The sequence below is a fragment of the Lytechinus pictus genome, chromosome 18, assembly GCF_037042905.1.
Source record: "Lytechinus pictus isolate F3 Inbred chromosome 18, Lp3.0, whole genome shotgun sequence".
Lineage (NCBI taxonomy): Eukaryota > Metazoa > Echinodermata > Echinoidea > Temnopleuroida > Toxopneustidae > Lytechinus > Lytechinus pictus.
Genome location: NC_087262.1, coordinates 21,772,130 through 21,797,207, shown reverse-complemented (window position 1 = coordinate 21,797,207; position 25,078 = coordinate 21,772,130). Strand labels below are relative to the sequence as shown.

Sequence of the window (25,078 nt, the reverse complement as noted above, 5' to 3'; positions counted from 1 at the left end):
AGGGATAAAGTTTGGAAATCTGTTTTATTGTCTGCCTTTGGCACATTTGACTATTGTTTAGGCTACTGTCAAATACCAGTGATTATGAAAGCTCTATTTATTACTCTTCAGCTTGGATGTGATAGATATTTTGAAAGGAATACATGAATAATCATCAAATCACAAATGCCTATGTCAGTGAATTTGAAAGCCACCTTCATGGTTGTCTCCAATGACCTTTTTCTGCTCGTGCGCAGTTTACAAACGTGAACAGGCTTGTTCAGGGACAACTTCACTGGAGAATGATTCTGGCAAATTGATATAATTTGGGGTTGGAATGGTGCACTCGAGCTTGCCGTTGTCATAATGCGATACAGTGATAGCCAATTATACCAGGCAAATCAAATTAAGGCATGGTCCCACTGGCTGACGGACACAAATCGTATTCATAACGGATACAGCAAACAAGCAAAATTTCGGGGTGGCTCCATCGGTTTTCATCCGCTCCAGACAATGGACAAAATGGGCGAACAATGAAATCACAGTGGACGGATGCTCGATGGATATATAGCATATGAAACACGTATGCAAAGAGTACACAACGGATACATTACGTTTTCCAACGGATGATAAGATTCTTTTCCGCTTTACATCCTCTTGCATCCGTCTTTAGTTATGATCACGACAACTTTTGTTTTGTAACGGCCTTGAAAAGTTCAGACAATGGTTAGTACTTAAAAAATAACTTTTCAATGAAACAAACAATATTATTTTCATTCAAGCAACATACCACACAGTATGCAAGGACTCACGGCCTGTATTGACCCCCACCTCCCACAAAAAGAGCACTTGATTTCCTATACCAGTTTCATGATTTCAAAATCTACTGGACACTATTTTCCATCTTAAAGGGGAAGTTCACCTGAAGAAAAGGTTGTTGTAAAAAATAATAAAAAATACTGGTGAAGGTATGAGTGAAATCCATAAAATATTAAGAAATTTAATCGAATTTCAAGTTATGGATTTGTGACATCATAAACGAGCAGCTGCCCTATATGTTTTGTAATATAAAATGCATACATATTAATTTTTCTGATTCGTGATGACTTATTTTGGTTTCTATAAATAATTGATTTTCTGAGAAAAATGGCATTTCATTGATTTTTTACCGTTCGATATGGAAGAAAGCTGCTCACATTTTAAGAGATCACAAATCGAATAATTAAAATTCTAATAACTTTTACATTCTTTGATGGATTTTTCTCAAACCTTAGGCAATATATTTTAATACTTTTTCTGCTATTCTTACAATGAACTTTTCGTCAGGGTGAACTCCCCCCTTTAAATCTGTGCATGTCAGAGATCATTGTATGTTTGTATGTAAATTGAATAACAACGTACAAAATACAAATGCCAATGAATACACTGATATAGAAGAGAGAATTGATTCTAAATCATCTTTATTAGTCAAAGTTCATTTAGACATATGCGAAGAGGATGTTAATGTTTATAAAGACATTGTATATAAAAGAACAAAAATAGAGACTAAGTTTACATCTCAAAACGGTCACATATCATGATTGAATCATTCCTTAGCTTACAGATGAAATGTACATGAACAATGAACATAAAAAGAGTGCACAATAATTCCAACAATCCAAGTTAGCATTTCATGACACATCTGTTCCCAGCAAAAAAATATAGTTAAATCATAACATTTCTCTTCATTCATTAAAAAACTGATGTAGACAATTGTCAACTACATTTTCTGGTATATGATGTTAAATGCATGAAAAAATGAAAATAAAATGAAATTCATAGCTTTTTTGCTTGCGTCAAACAGTTTAATATGTTCAAAATAAAAAGTGAAAAACACCTTCAAAGGTTCAACTAAGAGAAAAGAAATCTGGAACATCCACTCTGATGTAATTATATTTGAGAAATGTCTTCTTAGAGTACAGCAAAAGAGATGAAAAAATATTGACTTATATACATATATCTCAGTTTGTAACTTTTCACTACGACATCAAATAAATTAGCCTAAATTTGCACAAAAAGGCATATCAATACACACATTTTTTTTTTATGTAAGCTTTTGTCATTAATCCTTGTGAAGTGGTATCATACATGACATAAATGCATAATATCAGAGGAATGATAGAAAAATATCCATGGTCATAAATGCATGACTCCTAATGTACTTATGAACTCAAAATCTGTATTTTAAGGACACCATACATGCAGATTTTGAGTTCATAAGAACATAATAAACAAAAACAACAAAAAATAGAATATGAGAATGACATGCTATGAAATGACTAGAATTCTCACTTGAAGTTTGTATTCTTCATTCAAGCATGAAAACAAAAAAGATCAAAACATACAGAGAAATTAAAATGGATTTTTTTTTTCTATTAAACAATAATATATATCATTACAAATTGTAACATTTTTATGGAAGAGTGCAATAAGTAACACAATAATACAATTCAATTAATCCTTCCCAAATGATAACATACCCAAATCTTGATTAAAATAACACAAAATAGTCATTACTACATGCCTATCTACTCCTAAGAATAGTTAGAGTATTCTATTAAATATCACATTATCCTATACATCTCCTTTCTGCAATAACAAAGATTATTTTCAACTCAATATATCAATAAGTTTTGATTTGATCAAACAATATCATTTTTGTTTTTAAAGGCAAGGGGTGCTTCTACATTACAACATGAAGAAAAAAATAAAATCCATCTGTGGTTTTATATAAAGAAAGAGAGGTTCTCCTGTTTGTCGTATTTCTTTCAAAACGATTGTGAAAATAGTTATTAAAAAATCCCTTGTTATATATCTCATTTCTGCTCTCTTTTTTTCAAAACTAAAATCTTTTGTCAGATATTATACAGATCCAATGATAGGATAGCTTTCATGAACTCTGACTCGCAAAGACAATGCACACTATAATTATGCAAGGTGGCATTGTAACAGCACACAGCCCTGTGGAACACCAGGTAAAGCAATTCCCATTGACTGCACACATATGCAGATGATAATGCAGTAGCATAAAGATAATGTGCATTAATATTCTCCTGTTCTGTTCAAAAACTATTTTCACACCCCAAATTGAGCAGGAATTTATCTGCAAAACATGAAACTGAAGTGGGATATTGACAAAGTTATCCTGCATTTAAGGAGCAAGTCATACCATCCATGCAATAACAATGATTAAAACACCCACAAATATTTCATAAGTAAACAATGTACTATCATGTGTAATGTTGACAAAAAAATTACTTTAGTTATTAGTAAGTGTGCATCATATATCTGTTAACATGAGTGAATTGTTAGAACAATTTCTACACCATAATATTGCTCAGGGAATGGTATCATATTTTTTGTGATGACCTTCTGTTATGAAAGTGAATTCATACGTGATTCATTGATGTGCTTTGAGTCGTACACCCACATCTTTGAAGTGTGATTCAATATTTAGTTCCAAGCATGACGCTTGCAATGTTCAACCATCTGTAGAAAGAAGAAAAAGAGAATATATTTTTCATCGTAATACAATGATAAGTTTATGCATCCATGAATACATATTAAGCTTCAACCTTTAACAGTCGAGGGGGAGGGGGCAACATGGAACTACAGGAATAAAAAAATGAAACCAAGGACCCGTTTAAAAAGAGTTTGAAATATGGTAACTTTGCCATCATTGTAACTACCATGGAAACCTTGACCGTGATTGGCTGCTGAGCCCTGTTATCATGTCAGCTGCCATAATGACAAAGTTACAATAGTTGTAAATCTTTATGAAACGGACCCAGCATTCAATACAGGACATAACTTCAATTAAAAATCTCCAGCAGATTCGGAGAACATTATGAAGCCCAAGGCAATATTCCATAAAACCTTCCTCAAGGATCAAATTATATTAAAGGGGAACCCAACCAAAATAAAAACTCTATTTTATAGGAAAAAGAAATATCAGACAAGTTGATAGGTGAAAGTTTGAACAATATTGGACAAACAATAAGAAATATATGAATTTATAAAAGTTGTAAATATTGGTAATCACTATACCCATGGAGACTTCAAATTGGCAGCATATGTGATGTCATAGTGATGTAAGGCAAGGACTACTCTTCCATGTACTCCAATATATGAAATGGCTAAAATGTCACTTTTCCCAAAAGTTTTATTTCAATTTTTTTTTTTTTTCATGAGGACATAAAACAATATACTACCTGGGTTATATTTAGATTACTGCCCCAGGGGAATGGGTACTTATGACAAAACCACAAATCCCTGATTATTAAGTACATGTCCTATGGGAAAGTTGTCCTTGCCCCTTGTCATAATTTACTTACCCAGTTGCCAATTTGAAACAAGCATAGTCTTAGTGATCTCAATTTTAAAGCAGCTATAACTTTCTTATTGCTTGTCCGATTTCTTTCACACTTTCACCATTCTGTTTAATTTAATTTTCTCCTTTCCAACACAACATTTTATGGCCAAGGCTGGATTTCCATTTAAGTAGTGCTTAGAAACATTGTATTACATTCTGTACATGCTGCATATCATAATTCTTACCTATGTGTCAACAAACATTTTTTCGTTGTTGATTTCGATCCCACCAGCCGCTTTGATAAAGCAACTAGGCATTCACACTGCTTGGATTAGATTGAACAAGAACATGGAAAAATTTCTCTTCTCTTTTCCTTGAATTTGAAAATGCCCCAGATAATTCTATGATTGGTAGGAACGATATTTCAATTTCTTAGAAACATCAACTGTAGACAGAAAAGTTTTAAAGGGCGAAAAATACACTCCTCTTCTCATAATTATCTGGGATGTTGTCGAGGCCGGCCTCGAGGCCTCATTTTGTCAGCTTGGGCCCAAGACACATATACAAAGTCTATGGGAGGTTTTCCGTAGCGGCCTCGTGACTCAGAACAACTGGCCTCCACTACATTCCTGATAATTATAGAAATCTTGAAGATAGTTTGCCGACACTTACGTTGCACTGGACAGCATTTTCCTTGGAGGCACACCAGTAGCCCGGTCCTCTAGTACATTCGTTACGGCCAAGCATGCGCTTTGGAGTTCTTGGTGCGTTATCAGGGTACGGACAGGCGTCAATTAGCTATCACAGGTAACAAGAAAAAAAATTAACAATGAAAATTTATAATAATAATGTGGTATGAATACATCAAAGTTACAATTGTATAGTGCATTACATTATCATATCAAAGAAAAACAATCAAGAAATTTAAGCAGAAAATCAACTTTCTAGGTAAAAAGTAGAGATCTTTCATCCCAAAAGGACTAGTTGATGAATAAATTCTGTAATTTGTACAGTCGTTAAACACTGCCCTTCCAGTTCCAGTCTTCAAAGTGTAAAAATCAATTCCCAACCCACTCTCTCTTCTCTCTCACACTCTCTTTTTCTGTCTGTCTGTCTCTTCCTCCCCCATTCTATTTCTCTCTCTCTTTTTTTCTTGTAACATTTTTCAGGGTTCCCAGCTTTTTAAGAAAACAAAATTCCCTGATGAAGTTTAGAAATTCCCTGATAATTAGTTAAAACTCATTCCCAGTTTTGTGTGTTTTCTAAGTTGTTGCAATGAATTACATGTATTTTCAGTATAAAAACAATAATGTAAAACTAATTAGTACCATCATAACCAGTCATTTAATGGATGTTGTTTTGATAAGCAACAAAATATAACAGAGTCTGACTGACTACATTGCTTTCAACTTTTGGGCTGATCAAACTTCCCTCATTTGAGGCATTTTTCCCTGATTTGAGGTACTTTTTTAAATAAAATTTCCAGATTTTTCCCTGACTGGAAAAAAGTGAAATAATTTTCCCTGATGGGCTGGGATCCCTGGTATTTTCACACCCATATAACATGGACTTGGCTGGCTCCATAAAACCTATTTCACATGACCAACAAGACTTGTCTGCAGCAAAGGTTAGATGTTACATGATTGAGAATGAAAAAGTCCATACTAACCGTGCATGTTGTGATGGGGTCAAAGAACTGAGCAATGAACTCGGTTACCAGGTCTCCATACTGATCAACATATGAAAAGCACTGGAAAAAAAATATATGAATTTGTTAACACTGATCATTGAGGTGAATATTTGTGCAATATAAAATTCCTTTAATACTATTATCATTATTTTTATTATTATCATCATTATCATTATCATTATTTTTGTATTATTACACTGTATTATCATTATTTTTATTATTAATATCATCATCATTATCATTACTATAATTATCATTATTATTATTATTATAATTACCACCAACATCATCACCATCATCATCACCATCATAATCATCATCATCATCACCATCATCATCATCATCTCAATCCTCACCATCATCACCATCATAATCATCATCATCATCACCATCATCATCCTCACCATCATCACCACCATCATCACCATCATAATCATCATCATCATCATCACCACCATCATCACCATCATAATCATCATCATCATCATCATCACCATCATCATCCTCAACATCATCATCATCATCATCATCATCACCATCATCACCATCATAATCATCATAATCACCATCATCACCATCATAATCATCATCATCACCATCGTCATTACCATAATCATTATCATTGTTATCTTAAAATCAATGTTAGAAATGTAAGAAAATCTGCTCGTCCAATCAAATTCCAAGATTTCAATAGCTTTTATCAGTAGCTTGTAACTCGCCTTTGATAACAAACTTCACAAAACAGGGCCCTAATTTAAGCAAACATGATGCTCTCTACCAAATTGATACATTACCTCTGCTTTTAGATCATCAGGGAGGAGGGGGCAGGTCTCGTTGACGATAGCGACAATCTCCTTAGTTACGGAAGGCTCTTGGATGGCGAGCATGAATTCGCGGACGGCGGTCTGGCACAGGTCACATTCGATTGAACCTATAAATGAAGAACAGAGGAAACGATTTCAAATGAAGCCGACAGAAGATCAAACCTGACAAAATTAAGAAAAAAATTCATAGGCTTCTATTTCTCTTCAAAAGCTGCGATGAATGCAAGGAATGCTCCCCAGGGAGTGGAAATTGTCCACTTGTGCGAAATTGAAATGAATCCATCGACCGGGGTAATAATATGCTGTAAATCGCTTTGAACTGTTCTGGGAAAAGCGCTATATAAAAATTAGCTATTTGTATTATTATTCTTTGCACAACCTACTGCCTATTGTCTAAAACATTGGATAAGCTTAAACATTGCAGTAAATGGGGATTTTCCAGGGCTCTCTTTTTCATTTCCCAATGCTCTTTTGAGCATTTCAGGGGCAAAATCGCCTCGAGTCTCCATTAATTTTTTCGCGGGATATTACTCTTATGCAATTGTCTGATTGTAACCTTTAGTCATATCACACTCCAGGAAGACGCACTACCATACATTCAATGATTAGATTACGTGTTCAGGCATGGTCTCTGTATGTCACACGCAAATGCACCAGTCAGACGGCAGGTCCCAAGAAAGTGGCTTCTTTCATCCAAGTGATATTCATGACGTGAGATGTTTTGCATATTTAATGAGCTTGATGCGGACCAAAACACGTCTTTTCATTCGGTCATTGCTGCTCTAATTGTGCATCAAATTTCATGAATTTGGTATCATTGTAAAGAAGAAGAATCATTCTTTCAGGTCATGTGTTTGAATTTATTCAAAGATTTTGTAATATAGGTAAAAATTCTGATCTAAAATATGCTATAAAATAATTATTTTCACCTGACAAAAGCTGCTATTTTCACACTTTATTTTTGTTTGAGCCCGAATGATTTTTAGATTATGATAAAGCTGAATATGTATGTTTTAAAATGATATAGGTTTCAAAATAAGAATTGGTTTAATCGGGTCAAGATCACACTTTTCATTTGCCAAGTACATAAAGCAGCTTGAAAACAAGAATACTGCACTCTGATTGGTCAAAGAGACCACACACTGGGAAATTCCAATGGTTCCAGTGCCTGAGTTCATGGGAAGGTCACACTTCCCATGTGGTAATCTCCTCAAATACCCCGAGCCTGTTGTTCTGTGAACCTTATCCAGCCAATCAGGTACAAAATTTAAGAAATCTTGTCTTGTACATGTACCTTGGTGGGAAAAGTGTGATCTTGACCCGATTAAAAGGTGCCGCATATCAAGAGTGGCATTGTGAGAAAGTACAGAAGTTCAGCTTTATGGTGATAAAGATTTCGTTGAGGCTCAAAATAAAAAGTTTTGCACAATTTGCAAAAGAAAACAGAGGAAGAAAATTCAGTTTTGAGGCACATTTTCAGGCCATTTACTTATTTAACAAAATATTGTATACAAAATAAATGACCAATATGAAAGAGTAACATTTACTCTATCTGATGGTGCAATAATATTTCATTTAACTTGAGGTTAAAACAGGTAAATTCTTAGAGAAAGAAAATCTCACGAATCACGAGATTTTGCAAGGAGGAGGATTCAGCCACGAGATGATTTGGATGAATCTGGCCTTTTTGCTCATTAGCATAGGGACCTGCGGTCTGACTGTGCACTGGGCCACTTACACGGCCTGTCCGCTCCGTCCGCTTAGAATGTGTGTAACTATGCAGAAGCAATTTTTATACATTGGACAAAGTTTATTCATCCTTTTAACTTGTTAATATGACAGAGAAATTGCAGCTCTTAGGAATCTGTTTGTATAAAGTATTGGCACCGTTAACTGATATATTTAAGAATATATTTGTAAAACACTTAGAAACGTCGTTCTGAGGAATTAAGCGCTATATTTTTGTATTTTTATGGAATTAGAGGGACTCCATTGTTATTATTGAAAAGTTATTTATTAAATCGTAAGCAATATGTGAGCATTGGCAATTATACATCAGCATATAGCAATATACAAATGGGTGTACCTCAGGGATCTAATCTAGGCCCATTATTATTTTTATTGTATATAAATGACTTGCCAAGTGTTAGCAGTATTTTATCATTTATTCTCTTTGCTGACGACACAACAATATTTTTATCTGGTAATGATCCTTTTAATATGAATTTTATATTAAATACTGAAATAGCCAAAATTCAACGATGGTTTCTTGCCAATAAACTTTTTATTAATTTCGAAAAAACAAATTATGTTATTTTTAAAACACATAATAAACATATTGATAACAGTGCAATACGAATAACAATTGCCAATAAAGCAATAAAGCAGGTTAATCAAGTAAAATTCTTAGGAGTAATTCTTGATGAAAATATGACATGGAAATATCATATAGATTACATTTGTAAAAAGATTTCTAGAGTAATTGGAGTATTGAACAGAGTCAAAAAAGTTTTACCATTACGCATCCTTGTAAATATATATAATACCTTGATCTTGCCACATTTGAACTATTGTCTGATTATCTGGGGTGGCTGTGCATCATATTTATTCCAAAGGATATATGTGATTCAAAAACGTGCAATAAGGGTAATAACAAATTCCTTTTTTAGAGCTCATACACAGATTTTATTTTTTAAGCTAAAACTTTTAAAGCTAAATGAACTTTATGATTCGCAAATTATTTTATTTATGTACAAATATTTCAATTTAAATTCTATTTTTCCATCTTGTTTTAATACTTATTTTATATTTAATAGCGGTATAAATAATTATGTAACGAGAAATTCAAACAAATTATATATACCGTTCTTTCGTTATGCGCTTTCTAAATCTACAATTCGTTATAAAGGACCAAACTTGTGGAATAATTTACCCGATACTTTAAAATTATATGTTACATTCTCATCATTGAAACGTAGATTGAAACAAAACCAACTGTCTACTTATAGTTAATAATTCCAACTGCCTATCTGAGGGGGGGGGGTTGATTTTGATGTGTTCGTGTCTGTTTTGTTTGTTTGTTTTCTTGGCCACTATTCTATTTGTGTTTTTAATCGTACCATAATGTAGTAATCAAGGGAGTCGGCTTTGACAGGTCAATGGCCTTTCTGACTTCCTACATCCGCTACATTTTATTTTCATTTCTTTTATATTTTGACAATTTTTTATCGCTTATACTGTGATTTAAATTATTGTACTCCTTTGTTGTTGTATACTTGTACATATGTTTTTAAAGGATGTCAAATAAATGAATTGAATTGAATTGAAATATATAAAAGCGGATTATTATTATTATCATTATTAATTATAAAGTAAAACCCACTATGAAAAACCAATTTTCCTTCAAGGGTGAGGGGGGGTTCATGTAATCCTAGGCCATACACTGTAGCTGTGTATACCCCTATTGAATTGATTTTCATATTTCACAGAGTATATAACAAAATATAATAACATAACACAAGAAATACATTTGATTACATACAGAATACAGAAGAATGGCAATGGCAGTCAGCACATAAAAGTAAAATATGAAGGAACCTGCATAAAAAGCCAAGCTTGTAATGTATGCAGGTTCCTTAAATTGACTGTCATCAAAGTCCATCTCCCTGGCCTTGGAGATTTCCTGTCCTTTAATTTTATTTTTTATAGTGTAATCTATAAATGTGCCCTAAAAAAAATGGCAATGCTCTAAAAATATCAAAATTCAAGGACTGCCCTATTTCACATTATCAAGAATATTATTTTATTAAAAGAAACGTCCACCCAACAAAAACTTGATTTGAATTAAAAGAAAAAAATCCAACAAGCATAACACTGAAAATTTCATCAAAATTTGATATAAAATAAGAAAGTTATGACATTTTAAAGTTTCGCTTAATTTCATGAAATAGTTATATGCACTTCCTGGTCGGTATGCAAATGAGGAGACAGATGACGTCATCCACTCACTATTTCTTTCCTATTTTAATATATGAAATATGAAATATTTCAATTTTCTCCTATTTGTCAAGTGAAACGATTAATTCCTCCATGAACATGTGGAATTAGCATTGTTTAAAACTATATGGTTCAGTCAAGTTGGTCCTTATTGTCAAATCTGTAAAAAATGAAATATTGTGTAATAAAAAAAAAAAAGGTATAGTGAGTGAGGGACATCATCGACTTTCTCATTTGCATGTCACTGAGATGTGCATATCACTGATTTGTGAAAAATAAGCGAAACTTTAAAAAGTCATAACTTTCTTATTTTACATACGATATTGATGAAAGTTTCAGCGTTATGCTAGTTTGATTTTTCTCTATTTATTCAAATACACATTTTTCTGGGGTGGACTTGACCTTTAAATAGCATTCTTGCCATCTCTAATGCTGCAGTCACACCGGCCAAACTGACCGGAAACCAATCACAGCTATTACATTATTACCAATGACAACCGTTGGTCGGTTTGCACTCTGTTCCGTCGGTGTGACTGTATCAGTCACGGTAGCCTAAACTCACCAAGGAGAACCTTGAAGCTTGAGGTGCAGAGCCCCAACTCCGCGCAGACCTGGTCCGGACTCATTGTCAACAGGAGTTTAATAATCTCTGGCTCATAGGTTGTCACAAAGGCATCACACTCTTGCCTTATGGTGGAAGGTAGCATGTCACATAATTTTTCTAAGGCGGCCGCAATCTCCTCCTGAAACGTTTTTAGAATAAGGGGGGGGGGGGTAATTTAGCACAGGTTAATGATAGCTATTCATTTCATTTATTCAGCATCCATTATAAAAAATATATGATATATGCCTAGGTTAAAGCCTGGGTAATCACAACATTATCATGTCAAGCAGGGCCGCTGGGAGAACAGTTTTCAGTACTGAAGTAGCTACCCTGGGTAAGTGCGAAATTCTTCTTCTTGACCTTATTATTAAAAAAACAATAGCGAATATACAAACTGAATTAAAATGATAACAATATACACACTGTGGATAATGAAACAGAAGGAGGAGGGTGGACAAAGCCAACTCCCTTTAATACCACATAATTACACTGAAAAAAAAAGGTTACCAGTATATAATTAATAACGTTCTTTTGCACAATCATCCTATTCGAACAGAGTCCACAACCATACGTCTTGTGTTTTAGCATTACATCTTTATTTTCAGTATCATCATATCAGGTTCAGTTGATCCATTTTAAGTTTAGCCTTTGATCTGTTTTTCAATGAAAGTGATACAGTTTTCTTAATATTTAGTTTGGCAGGATGGTCACATACATGTATATCCTACTTTAAGTAGAATCAAACTATCTTGTCTTGAAAGCACTTTGTCAATGCCATCAAGCTAAATAACTACAGAATATAAATTTTTTTTTGTATGTTTGTTTGATTATTATTATTATTTATTATCATTTATTTGGCCATAAAAACATACAAAAATTGTAAAATGTAATTATAAAAATACAATTTGACATTGAATAATTAAATATGGATGAGTAGAAATTTACCAGTAGATATTTACCTGTGTTGCATTCTCACTCAGGATAGTATCCAACTCAGACATAGCAAATTCACAGAGAGTACACTCAGTACTTGCAAGAGGTTTCTTGATCTTGGGTTTGGCTGCTACATCCAATATGAAAGAAAGAAATGGAAAAATAAATTAAAGGAGAAGTTCACCAAGAAATTTTTTTTTGTCATAATAGCAGAAAAATAATAAGAAATATTGGTGAAGGTTTGGAAAAAATCCATCAAAGAATTAAAAATCTACAAGAACTTTAATCTCTTTATTTGTGACATTGTATTTGAGCAGCTTTCCATGTATCACAAAATAAGAAATCAACAAAATATAACATTTTAAAAGAAATTAAAAAGTAATATGTTCCTTCAGTATATCAACGGACAATTTATTTAATGCTCATTCTTGAAAGAGGAATTTTTGTAGTCATCATGAGCCACTAAAAGTAGAAATTTATGCATTTCATATTACATGAAATTGGGGCAGCTGCTTGTATATGATGTCACTAATCAAAAACTTCAAATTCTAATGCCTTTCTTAATTCTTAATGGGTTATCCTTAATCCTTATATTTTTTCTGGTATTTTACAACTTTTCATCATGGTGAACTATTCCCCTTAATTTATTATAGAAGTGTTATGGACGAGTGGATAAGTCTCTGGACTATGAACCACAAGATGTGGAGTTCAAATCCCTGCTGCAGCACTCATATCCTTTGGCAAGAAGCTCATCTACATTTGCAACTCTCATTCCTTGAGTGCTTGAGTGCCCGATCAGGCTAAGGCGTCTTGTCAAAAGTCTGTGAGCGTATTTTCCTTTATATTCTACGGCGAACCCGCTGAGCGTGCCATCGCATTTAAATTTATACATTGAATAACTACTGTGACAAAAAAAAATACTTAAAATGCAAGCGTTTTTTTATGGAAAAAAGATGAAAACTAAGGGCATCGTTGAAATTCAAATTTGAGCTAAACATATGCCTATATCTAATTTAGCCACAGTGCACAACAATTTTAATTTTATTATACATATGTTTAAACATTAACATGTTAGAAACTTATATATTCATACATAATACAGATGTCGTGCAAAATAAAATATCATTAATTTGAACTTTTAAAAATTAAATTGGATGCTCAAGTAGTCATATCGGTCGTTGCTGATTAAATGCAAAATTCTTGAATTTCATTGCCCGATATTCAGAACAAAAAGTACTTTCGTTACTTTGTAAGACCATTACAAACATCTTTGCCTTCGAACGAAATCAAAAGCACTTAACAAATTAGTATTGAAATGATCAAATTTGATGTAGTCTTGACCATGAATTAAGTTGAATGTTTATAAACAAATTATAGCGTCTTCTAATGAATCCCATTCTAAACTTTGAATGACCGATGTCTCCAGGGGAAAAATATCGCGTGAATTAAAATGCAAATTAACACAATTCAGTGACTCCAACATGAAATTGGACAGGAAAAACTATATTATCTTTTTACCTGGGATCCCTCTTTATTCTCTTATAAATTTCCCCTGTGATCTAGAGTACTATGTGACCAAGTGTTCTTGATTACCATCCAGGAGCCACAGAACCGAAGGGGGTCTGGGGCTTAAGCCCCCACACTCCTTTTCCCCCAAATAGCGTACAAAACGTAAAAAGTATGTGATTTTATGCATGGTGATCCCCCTTCAAGACCGTTCCGCGGCCTCTGCCTTTTTTTTTTGGGGGGGGGCTTAATTATTTCTTTCAATTTTCAAGTTCTACTCACAATATTTAATTTTGTCAAATTAATTTTAATGGCTCCTTTTTTTTCATCCAACTTCATTTCTTCCTTTGAATTTTTCTAAATCTTTTCTCTACTTATTTTTTTTTAACCTTCACGTTTGACTTATACAGTACGTGCATATTGCTATTGATTTCTTTTTCCTATAAAATATCTGAATTTATCTGCAATGTGTGTGTCAAATTATTGCAAATTAGATTCCCAGTGTCTAAGGTAAACATAATTTACCGACGTAAAGTAAGTAATACGAAAGCCTCTTTGGCCTAGTTTCCTTTCCAACTTTGTACTTCACCTCTTATACCGTGTTTACATGTGATCGACTTTTGCATCGACTCGCGGTTCTGAACCAAAAGCCGATCCAATGTAAACACGGTATTAATCGTATAGCTGTATTCTGTATAGCTTGCAAATTTGAATACTCTTACACAAAAAAAAATCAATAAACGTTCATTAAATGGTAATACTTGGTCACATTTGCTCTACGGCGGCCGTACGGCGAGTCAAAAAACCTGTTTTTTTCATTTTTATTCAAACCACCTATATTTAGCTGGTACAAAAACTGTTAAAACGACTGTTTTCGACTCGCCGTACGGCCGCCGTAGAACAAATGTGACCAAGGTATTAGGTATACTAGATCAACAAGGATGGCGCGGATCCTGCCGAAGTAACACAATACAATCTAATAGGCGCCGTTTTCATTTTGAACAATAGTTGGCCTCTCAAAAGTATTGTAGTCTATTCAGTGACCTCTACTAAAAGAAGTCAGTGGGTCTATATTCTGCACCTGGCGGATACAGTAGTGAATCCCGAGGGGGGGGGCGGCGGGAGCATCCGGCCCGTGCGCCCTCCCCCTTTGAGAGCCATTATCAATTTTGTTAATGTAAATATGCCATTTTTATACAAGTGTGCCCCCTTTGAAACTCACAGCATGTATTTTAATGAGGATATGTCGTTCATACACAAGTGAGGACCTTCACTTTCGCCTGGTAAACACCCCTTTTCCAAATATATTATTAAAATGCACAGAGAGATAATAGGCAAAGAATATAACTTGAATGTTCATATTAAGAGTAGACCTATAAAGAGGGAAGATACATGGTTGATTAAAAATGTGTTGATAAAATATCAGTGGAACGTTATGTTATAATCTGCTGCGCCAAACAGGTTTTATGTAATTTTGCTCTTTATAAAGGCAAGTATTAAACTACATTAAATGTCGAAATGTTGAGAAATATAATGGAAACCATATTAACATACACATTACGAAAAGAAACAAAATCAAGGCTCTAGTATAGGGACAAAATGAGAACAAGAAAACTATCCATTTGATGCTCATTTAATTCCCCGTCATATGAAAATTATGACTATCTTCCTATTTCTCTTCCTATCAAAGCGCGAGATGAAACTTGTCGATTATCCATTCTGAAAAAGGGACAATTTTATCATTAAATTAATGTATTAATCTAATAAGCCTAATCAGAGCGCGAAATATGTCAATACTAGAGCCTGAAAACTGGCCATTTAAAGCACTTTTGTAATTATGTATAAGATGCATGAGTTAATATATTTTCAACAATGTGCGCGCAAATCGCCAGCCGAAAATTAATGATAAACTGTCATGAAATGGGGATTTTTAGTAGTTTGTTATAGAATTAATATTTAAATTTTCATAACTCACCATTCAAAATGCGAGCATGCAGCGCTAGCTGATACGTTTTTACAATCTGACATGAATAGGGATATTTTTATAACTATATGGAATACAGGAAAATAAAAGGTACCTGACAAAGCAAATTTTGTGAGCGCGCAGCGCGAGCAGAAAATGTTAATATTCAGACAATAAAAAATAAATTTTTACAGAACACTTATAAAAATGAAAGTTTGATTTCCGAGCTGAAATATGTTATGTATATTGACTTCAAAATTTGATATTTTAAGTTACATATATGTAAATCACCTAAAAGGCAATGCAAGCGCGAAGCACGAGCGAAAATTTTATATGACATGAAAGAGTTTTTTTTTTTTTTTCGAAGTCTCCACCTCATCTTATTTATTCACTCGTTTTCCTCCTCTTGTTAACCATTTTTTCTCCTCTTTTCCCTTCTTCTTTTTTTTGTCTTTCTTCCCCCCCCCCTTTTTTTTTGCTCCGCCAATAGGGGGAGGAGGGAGGGGGCGGGCCCCTTGGATCCAACTCTGGAACAATCTACCAGAAAGTATTAAACAAGCACATTCAACGGAGAAATTCAAATCCATGTTAAAACCCTTTTTTTTTTTAATAGCCTTTCCTCCACATGTGAAGCCCCTCAATTGTTTACAGTCTACTGTGAACTGTACAACTACTTTAATTTTTTTGGCGAAATTCCTTCTCTCTTTCTAAATTTTCCTTAGCGTTTAGAGACATGTTTTGTGCTAAGTGGTATACAAATAACGTAAATTATTATTAATAGCGTGCGTTTCCCAATCTACATTGTACGTATCGAAATCAATATTAATGAGAGAGCGCAATTTCATTGTTCTTGCTCTAATAGGAAGGGGGGTCAGTGTTCTATCAAGCAAAATATGTAGGCCTATATGTGCATAAGTTCATATCATTGATGTAATGATAAAGAACGTGATGAATTCTGTTTTTGTATGTCGATGTTATCATAAAGTTAATACAATCAATATGATTCTGGCGTACACCGCTTTAACTGCATGGTATCATGCATCCAGAAATCCAAATAGCCGGTGAATTCAAAACGTACGTAGCCGGGATGGCATGCAGTTCGGAGGTTACAGCACTTTAAAATTATAATAATCTCGTATTGCAAGTGTCAATTTTGCGAAATTTCACACAAATTCATAACTTGATAGACTCTGGGGGATGATGTCGTTGATATAAAAATTGCATCGACCTCGATATGCAATCATGTTTGATACTGCATCGGACTTGACAACCTGCAAAAACTTTTCCAAAATTAGATGAAGGCCATCCATTCTCTCTCTTTTTAATTTTCTTTGAAAACTGAAATATAATCTATGTATTTCAGGATCATGATATGAAAACCCTTTTATAACAAACATAATAAAGGAAAAACGCGTCTCAAGTTATACATGGTTCACTACCGCAAAATATACCAATCATCTTCATTTGTTTTCATTTAATCATCAACATTATCATTGATATTATTATTCGTATTATCATGTCAGTTAATATCACTTCAAGTTATTATTATCATTATCGTCATCACTGTTATCATCATCATTCATTCATTTTCTATTTCCAATCGTTCTCCAATATCAATTTTATATTTTATATAGTTAAAAATATATGAAAGATAATAGTATTGATTATGGTGATGCTGGTACTGGTAATCATGAACATTAGATCCGTTTTGTGAGATAATTTATGCGATTTTACATGCTTATCGCTACTCGATGATGGTGAAAGAAATCTTTTAAATAGCACAGAGTTACTGTATATACGCACTTTAATACACTATAGTACAAAAGATTCCCCATCGGAGGGGCCAACGGTCTTTTGAAGTAGGTTCATCTATTGAAATTAAGACAATAATCACGACAGCGGATATGGGGAACTATTAAGTCTGTGAGCGTCTCTCCCATTGTTTTCTGTGGCGAACCCGCTGAGCATGCCATTGTCAATGATTCTCTACTATACGGGTGAGTGATCTTGCTTTTTCATGATCACAGGCCTGGGCAATGACTAAGAACAGTTTGATGAGTATCAATGCCAAGCAATCCTGAATGGTAAATAATGTTCAATTCTCTCGATGGAAAAGACTATATCATGGCCCTATTTGCTTTTGCTGTTAGGCCAGTAAGTGTACAACCTAATATAGATAATAAATAATAATTACCTTTCATCTATTTTAGAGTAATGATCTAATGTTAATATTATTCTACATCACCCTGAAGCTTACGGCCCCATATCTTCACCCGTGAAATTTGAAGTTTGAATTATTGAACATTATGGTATCCTAGTATTATAATGATGTTTACTATCACTGCAATATAGATAAAAACATAGAGTTAATCTACTCACATTGATTTAACTTTAGAAGAAATTCACACCCCCCCCCCCCTTCCCGCTACAACCTTTCTTTCATTCCCTTTTATTATTTCCTTACCAAAATGATCCTTATTTCAATAACTATGATAATGACATATAGATGATTTGCTGTTGACGATAATGATGCTGCTCATGATAGTGATGATAATTAACACTGATGGTGGTGGTGGGGGTGATGGTGAATGTGGAAGCGGTAGCCTTGGTGATTATAACAAATGAAAATACTGAAAGTTACAAAAGTCAAACATTCAATGAATAATACAAAAACAAACTTTTTGATGAAATAAAAATCACACACAATTTATGCTACTCGTAAGCCTCCCATTTAGTTTATTCTTATTTTTGTACTGCATTGAGTCCGCTTATATTCCTTCTTGATGATGATTTAAACCTTCTAAATTTATAATTATATTGGGAAATCTCAGAAAAGTTCATGTCACCATTCCATCCCTGATTACTAGATCATAGAAGCAGGTTAAGCAGCATAATTATAAGCAGGTACATGGTTCATCCACAGTTATTCAAATCGGGCGGGATGGGTAAACTATATCATAGGTCCAAGATCTCATTGGCAATGCCAGAGGGAAGCGCGAGAAAATATTATTTTCAAATAAGTGATCTCCAGATGTAAGAGTGTTTCCTATTTGCAATCATCCCTCTCCATTTTTGTCACCTGTCTTTCTTTTTAATTTTTCCACCTCATTTTTTTATCCCTTGACCCTTAACATGTTTCCTTGCATTTCTTCTTCCCTTTATCTTTGAATCTTTAATCCATTTTTTTTTGCCGCAAATAGGAGACCGCTTCAACCCCTATAAACATTTTGCTCTTATTATCTTTCCTATCCTGATAATTATTGATGTGGTATAAGTGCTTTAGGTTCCTACATTAACAATTCTATAACTATATTTCTTCGGTACACGATTTTCCTTTTTCTCTTTCTCATGTTTTTCTTAAATCTTCTAGTTATTTTTTTCTTTTTCTCTCAATTTCTGTTCACTCATTTTCCTTCTATCGATCTCTCCTTTTTTATTCACTCATTTTGCTCTGTATATCTTTTCATGAAATATTGCTAGAAGGGGTTCGCAATGAGATTGAAGTTGCAGCCAATTTAAGTCTGAGCTGTTTTAGGTTTCATATTTTCTTCATTCTCTCCTTGTTATCTAAATGAATAATGAGCAATAAATAAAGAACCGTTTCAGCATGGCCACTGTCTTCCCCTCTGTTCCCCTTTCCTTTTCCCCTTTATTTCCCTTCTCCCCCATAGTCCACCAGCTCTCTTTCCTTTTTTCCCCTTATTTTCTGTCTCTATCCATTTCCATATTAAAATTTGTCCCCTCTCTCACGTTGATTCTCGATCCTAAATTTCTTCCCCTCTCAATTTTCCTCCTTTTTTTCTTTCTTTTCAACTGTTTTTCCTCCATATTTTTTTCACCCTTCCTCTTCTTCTTCCGCAGTAACATCCCAATATCATTTTCTTGTTTTTCTCTATTTCCCCTTCCTTTTCTCTCCCTATGACTTCTTGGTTTTCTTCTTCCTCTTTTCTCCTTCTCTTTTGATCTTGCTTCTTTAAATCAAGGAGATGAAGAAAATTAAGAGACAATAATTATGTTATCCTGGGGAAATGGTTGCCCGTCTAAAAATTGAACAAATCATTTAAAACAGTTTCTAATAAATCTTTGATCTATCTATGCCTAAAGTGCAAATAGTGTCAAGTTCTTCCGGTCATATTTATTTTATTATTCTATTTCCTTTTTTTTTTGGGGGGGGGGGGCTCCCGAGTAATAATGAATATTCCAAGTTGATGTGAACTCTACGAATGGCTTGGGCCTACGAAACGAAAATGTGTGGAATCTTATTTTCCCACCTAAAACATCATGAATTGACTCTCTTGCCATTGCACAAAAAGGTTTCATGGTTATTGTAGCAAATTCGAAAGATCAGTAACCATTTATGACATATTGCGCATGATTTTTAATTAAGCTACCGTGGCTTTATGAATGCACCCGAACTTTCATTATAGATGCGAACCACAGTACAGAACAGTGACCCGAACTCTCCGATCCGACAGTCACATTATGAACGCACGCATTTGTTTTGGTCGTAGAGGGAGCTATTTAGAATAGATTCTTCGGTCTGTCGACAGAATTTAAGACTGGCAGGAAAGACAAACAAAAGATCGGTGGTATCAATGGGCCTTTGATGGCGGCTGTTCCTTTGAAGACAAGGGAACGTTGGGCGGGAAAGCCGAAACGAAAACCCGGATGCGGTAAGAACGCTAAAGAAGGGTGCATGGACTTTTGACAAGCTACCTAACCATACTACAGCCAGCATAATAATAACATTATCATGATAAGCAGGGCTAACTCTAATAACAGTTTTCGGAACTGAAGTGGCTACCCTGGGTAAAATATTATATTATTATTTTCATTATTACTATATTATTTTCTTTATTAATATTACTTTCATTATCATTTGTCATAACGAGTGCAACAATAAGCACTTGAAACAAATCTCATTCATGGCACGACAAATTCGCATGCACTAGAAGTACAGTTGTGAATATTTCATTCTTAAAACAATTTTAGAGACACCATAGAAATACCTTTATAACATTCTCACAAAAAAGGGCAGATTTCCTTTGGGCGACAAATTGCATAGAATTAAAGTATCAACATATCATTCCCAACTATATTTGCTATTCGCTACATCCTTGGACCCGTTTTGAAATACTGGACAAGAAATAAATATGGCAAAAAGAACACACACAAAAATTAAAAAAACCATAGACGTACCTGTATCGCATTCTCCCAACATGGTGCAGATACTCTTTGGTGACAATTCCTGAGTGATGTATGATATTATTAACGGTGTGTAGGCATTCACAAATTCTGTGCATTCTGTTTTCTCACTGGATGGGAGTACATCACAGACATCATCCAATGCTTTCTCAATCTGTTGGATTGAATGGGATTGGAAATGGTTTGATCATTAAAAAAACAAGGGGTCTGAGACAGGGGGTGTTGCACAAAGATTCAAGTCCCACATAAATGTCTAGTTGGGCGCGCTATAAAAGGCATGACCGCATTGGTCAGATCATCCCAAGAGGATGCACACTACTGCATATTAATCAATAAGACTGTGCATTGCATGCCATTTAAGTGCGACTCTTAAAGGACAAGTCCACCCCAACAAAAAGTTGATTTGAATAAAAAGAGAAAAATCCAACAAGCATAACACTGAAAATTTCATCAAAATCGGATGTAAAATAAGAAAGTTATGACATTTTAAAGTTTCGCTTAATTTCACAAAACAGTTATATGCACATCCTGGCTAGTATGCAAATGAGTAGACTATGATGTCATCCACTCACTATTTCTTTTGTATTTTATTACATGAAATATTCTAATTTTCTCCTCATTGTCAAGTGAGACAACGATTAATTCCTCCCTGAACATGTGGAATTATCATTGTTTAATACTATATGGTTCAGTCAAGTTGGTCCTTATTGTCAACTCTATAAAAAATGAAATATTGTATAATTCAAACAATAAAATACAAAAGAAATAGTGAGTGATGGACATCATCGACTGACTCACCTAGTTGTGCATATCACTGTTTTGTGAAAAATAAGTTTAAAATGTCATAACTTTCTTATTTTACATCTGATTTTGATGAAATTTTCAGCACTATGCTACATGTAGTTTGATTTTTCTCTGTTTATTCGAGTCAGCATTTTCTTGGGGTGGACTTGACCTTTGAGTCTGGGGGTGAAACACCCCCAGAATAGAGTGCCATTTGGGCTATTCCTAAAAAAAATCAACATTTTTTTACATCCAATCCCATTTTTCTTTAGTTTTTTTTATACTTCAAGGACCTCCCAAGCCATGAAAATTTGAGACCATCGCAAACTTTCATACGTATGAACAAGAAAACACAGACAAATCATTACACAAAGGTCCCACATATTGGGGAGGGGGAGAGACAAACTTGCATACTTTATCGAATTGCCCATACACAATAATTTTTTTTTTTTTTATATATCACAATACATAAATATTATCATACACAGTAGACTTATTCTCCAAGAACACAACATATAATTGATATTTTCTGAGTAAATGACAACAGGAATTGCAGTTATTTTCAAATTATTTTCAAAACTTATTTCTGAAGTCTTGATAATGTAAGCAGAGAATCAGATTGATTTGTCATATGCAACATCTGAGTTTGATTTAACACAGGTTTTCTATGAATAAGTGAATTTGGTGTTTTCTTTATTTCTGTCTATCGGAATACGAGTAACCTTAACGCTTCACCCAGATTGTCCATTAATTACTCCAGAGTACATTCATGTAATAATAATAATATTCCACTTTTACATAGGACTTAATACAGTGGTGCTAAATAGTTAGTGAACCCCACACGAAAGTGAACATATTTTTTAAGTGTTCAAGTTCTGTCATGTTATAGATATTTAATTGTGAAGTCAGGTGATAAAATATAACATTCAATAAAGTTTGTTTGTCTGGGCTCACCAAACATTGTAGTGTTGTTTTCTACATTCAACACTCAGCATGAAGGAGTGCATTTTGTGGTGGGGTTCACTAACTTTTGAGCACCACTGTAATACATCAGAATGACGTCTCTAAGCACTTTAATACAAATATATTACCCCACTCATCGGATCCTGCCATGCCCGCACACAATATATGCACTTTTTCCACTCCCTGGGGAGTATGCTGATGCTGTGTATGTCTATATGATACATAACACCCCCAGTCCTGGCAAATACTCAACCCAAACAGATACACTTTAAAGGAGCTTTCATTATTGGTTTGTGAACATTTACGGCCACTTGGCTACAGTATACATGCAATTTGCAAGGGATCGCAATCAATGGTAACAAAATAGTTGCACAACCAATAGTACGAGCCACTTCATGGAAAATTGAAAAGGAAAATTCTGTTCTGTGTTATCTCAGTATCATCTATATACACATAATAAAAAGATTTATACATAACTGCTGGAATGCCAATCTGCTACATACCTCATCCACGGTGGTAGATCCGTTAAGTAATTTTTCAACTTCATACATGACATATTCACAAAGGATGCATCCCTCTGTGTCTTGAACCTTCAACTTCTTTAACATACCATTCAATTTACCTAAAAAAAATAAAAATAAAAAATGGAAAAGAAATATATCAAAACAAAATGGTGATAAATTAAAAAAAAAAAACCATAGTCATTAAAAATTTGCAGTAATTATTCAGGGTGGGGATGGTGATTTGAAGATGATTTTAATGATCATGAAGACGACGACGGTGAAGGTGATGAATGACGACGATGATGATGAATTTTATTGATTCATCATCATTTTCATCCTTATCATGTTAATTGTTTAATCAGTATCACCATTATGGCAAAGTTACAACAGTTGTGACTCTTTATGAAACGGGTTCCTGGTCCTGTTGATGATGAATTTTATTGATTCATCATCATTTTCATCCTTATCATGTTTTTTGTTTAATCAGTATCACCATAATGGCAAAGTTAAAACAGTTGTGACTCTTTATGAAACAAGTTCCTGGTCCTGTTGATGATGAATTTTATTGATGATTCATCATTTTCATCCTTATCATGTTTTTTGTTTAATCAGTATCACCATAATGGCAAAGTTACAACAGTTGTGACTCTTTATGAAACAGGTTCCTGGTCCTGTTGATGATGAATTTTATTGATTCATCATCATTTTCATCCTTATCATGTTTAGTGTTTAATCAGTATCACCATAATGGCAAAGTTAAAACAGTTGTGACTCTTCATGAAACAGGTTCCTGGTCCTGTTGATGATGAATTTTATTGATGATTCATCATTTTCATCCTTATCATGTTTAGTGTTTAATCAATATCACCATTATTAACACAGTCACTACTGTGAGAGCAAACCTCAGGAGCCTGTTTCATAAAGAGTTACAACTATTGTAACTTTGCCATTATGGCAATTACCATGGCAACAGGGCTCAGCAGCCAATCACAATCAAGGTTACCATGGTAGTTGCCATAATGGCAACGTTACAACAGTTGTAACTCTTTAGCTTTATGAAACAGGTTCCTGGTCCTGTTCCATAAATATTAATATCAAGCATTATGTGTTACAATGGGAACAGTCTCAACAGCCAATCAAAATCATGGATTCCATTGAAGTAACCATTACTTTGCAAAGTTTCCAAAATAGTAACTTTTATGCAACATGGCCCTGGGGAGCCTCTTTCATAAATAGTTTTAACTATGATATTTTGGCTATCATGCACAATAAAGGCAAAGTTATCATTATTAGTGGGATAATACGCCAAAAGGGGACAAAATTTCTCAAGCAAGTGAAAATTTTCAATTTAAAAATGAAAATCTAATTTTGTGAAAGATCCAGACATAACATTCTAAAAATATATCTTATTTTACCATTTGTCCTTTCCATTCTTTGTTCTATTTTTTGTGGGGGGGGAGGGGGGTGTCATGGAACTTTGGAGGTTAAGTGCCCCTAACCCCTATCTATATGCCAGTGATTATCAAAGCTCTAAGCATTAAAGATTATGAGAGTAGCCTGGTCCCATTCCAGAAAACTCCTTGTCAAAAACAAAATTTCCAGTGATATATTGGTTATCAAGCAAGACATTAAACACCATGAGGTTATTATTTTACGTGAGTTTTATAAAATAGTGACCTTCTTTTATCAGATCTACCAACTCTAATTCTGAAAAATCCTGTAATTTAATTCTTTTTGTCCTATGTTCAAGCCTAAAGTCCTATTTTTATTTAAAATCT

At 34.0% G+C, this 25,078-nt stretch overlaps 1 protein-coding gene across 7 annotated transcripts in view; it reads right to left on the bottom strand.

Annotated features, from left to right (window-relative positions):
* Nucleotides 1-1,422: 1,422 nt before the first annotated feature.
* Nucleotides 1,423-25,078, bottom strand: part of LOC129281952 (uncharacterized) — a 90,473-nt gene continuing 66,817 nt past the window's right edge. For 4 of the 7 annotated variants that reach the window (XM_064112771.1, XM_064112775.1, XM_064112773.1 and 1 more), the window contains 8 exons: nucleotides 23,301-23,419; nucleotides 21,046-21,205; nucleotides 12,404-12,507; nucleotides 11,403-11,583; nucleotides 6,815-6,951; nucleotides 6,000-6,080; nucleotides 5,003-5,128; nucleotides 1,423-3,507 (listed from right to left, as the gene is read on the bottom strand). In XM_064112771.1, the coding sequence (XP_063968841.1) occupies nucleotides 3,472-3,507; nucleotides 5,003-5,128; nucleotides 6,000-6,080; nucleotides 6,815-6,951; nucleotides 11,403-11,583; nucleotides 12,404-12,507; nucleotides 21,046-21,205; nucleotides 23,301-23,419 (944 nt within the window). In that variant the 3' untranslated portion in view covers nucleotides 1,423-3,471. The remainder of the gene's footprint in view (nucleotides 3,508-5,002; nucleotides 5,129-5,999; nucleotides 6,081-6,814; nucleotides 6,952-11,402; nucleotides 11,584-12,403; nucleotides 12,508-21,045; nucleotides 21,206-23,300; nucleotides 23,420-25,078) is intronic. The other 3 variants (XM_064112772.1, XM_064112774.1, XM_064112777.1) reach the window with 1 other exon arrangement.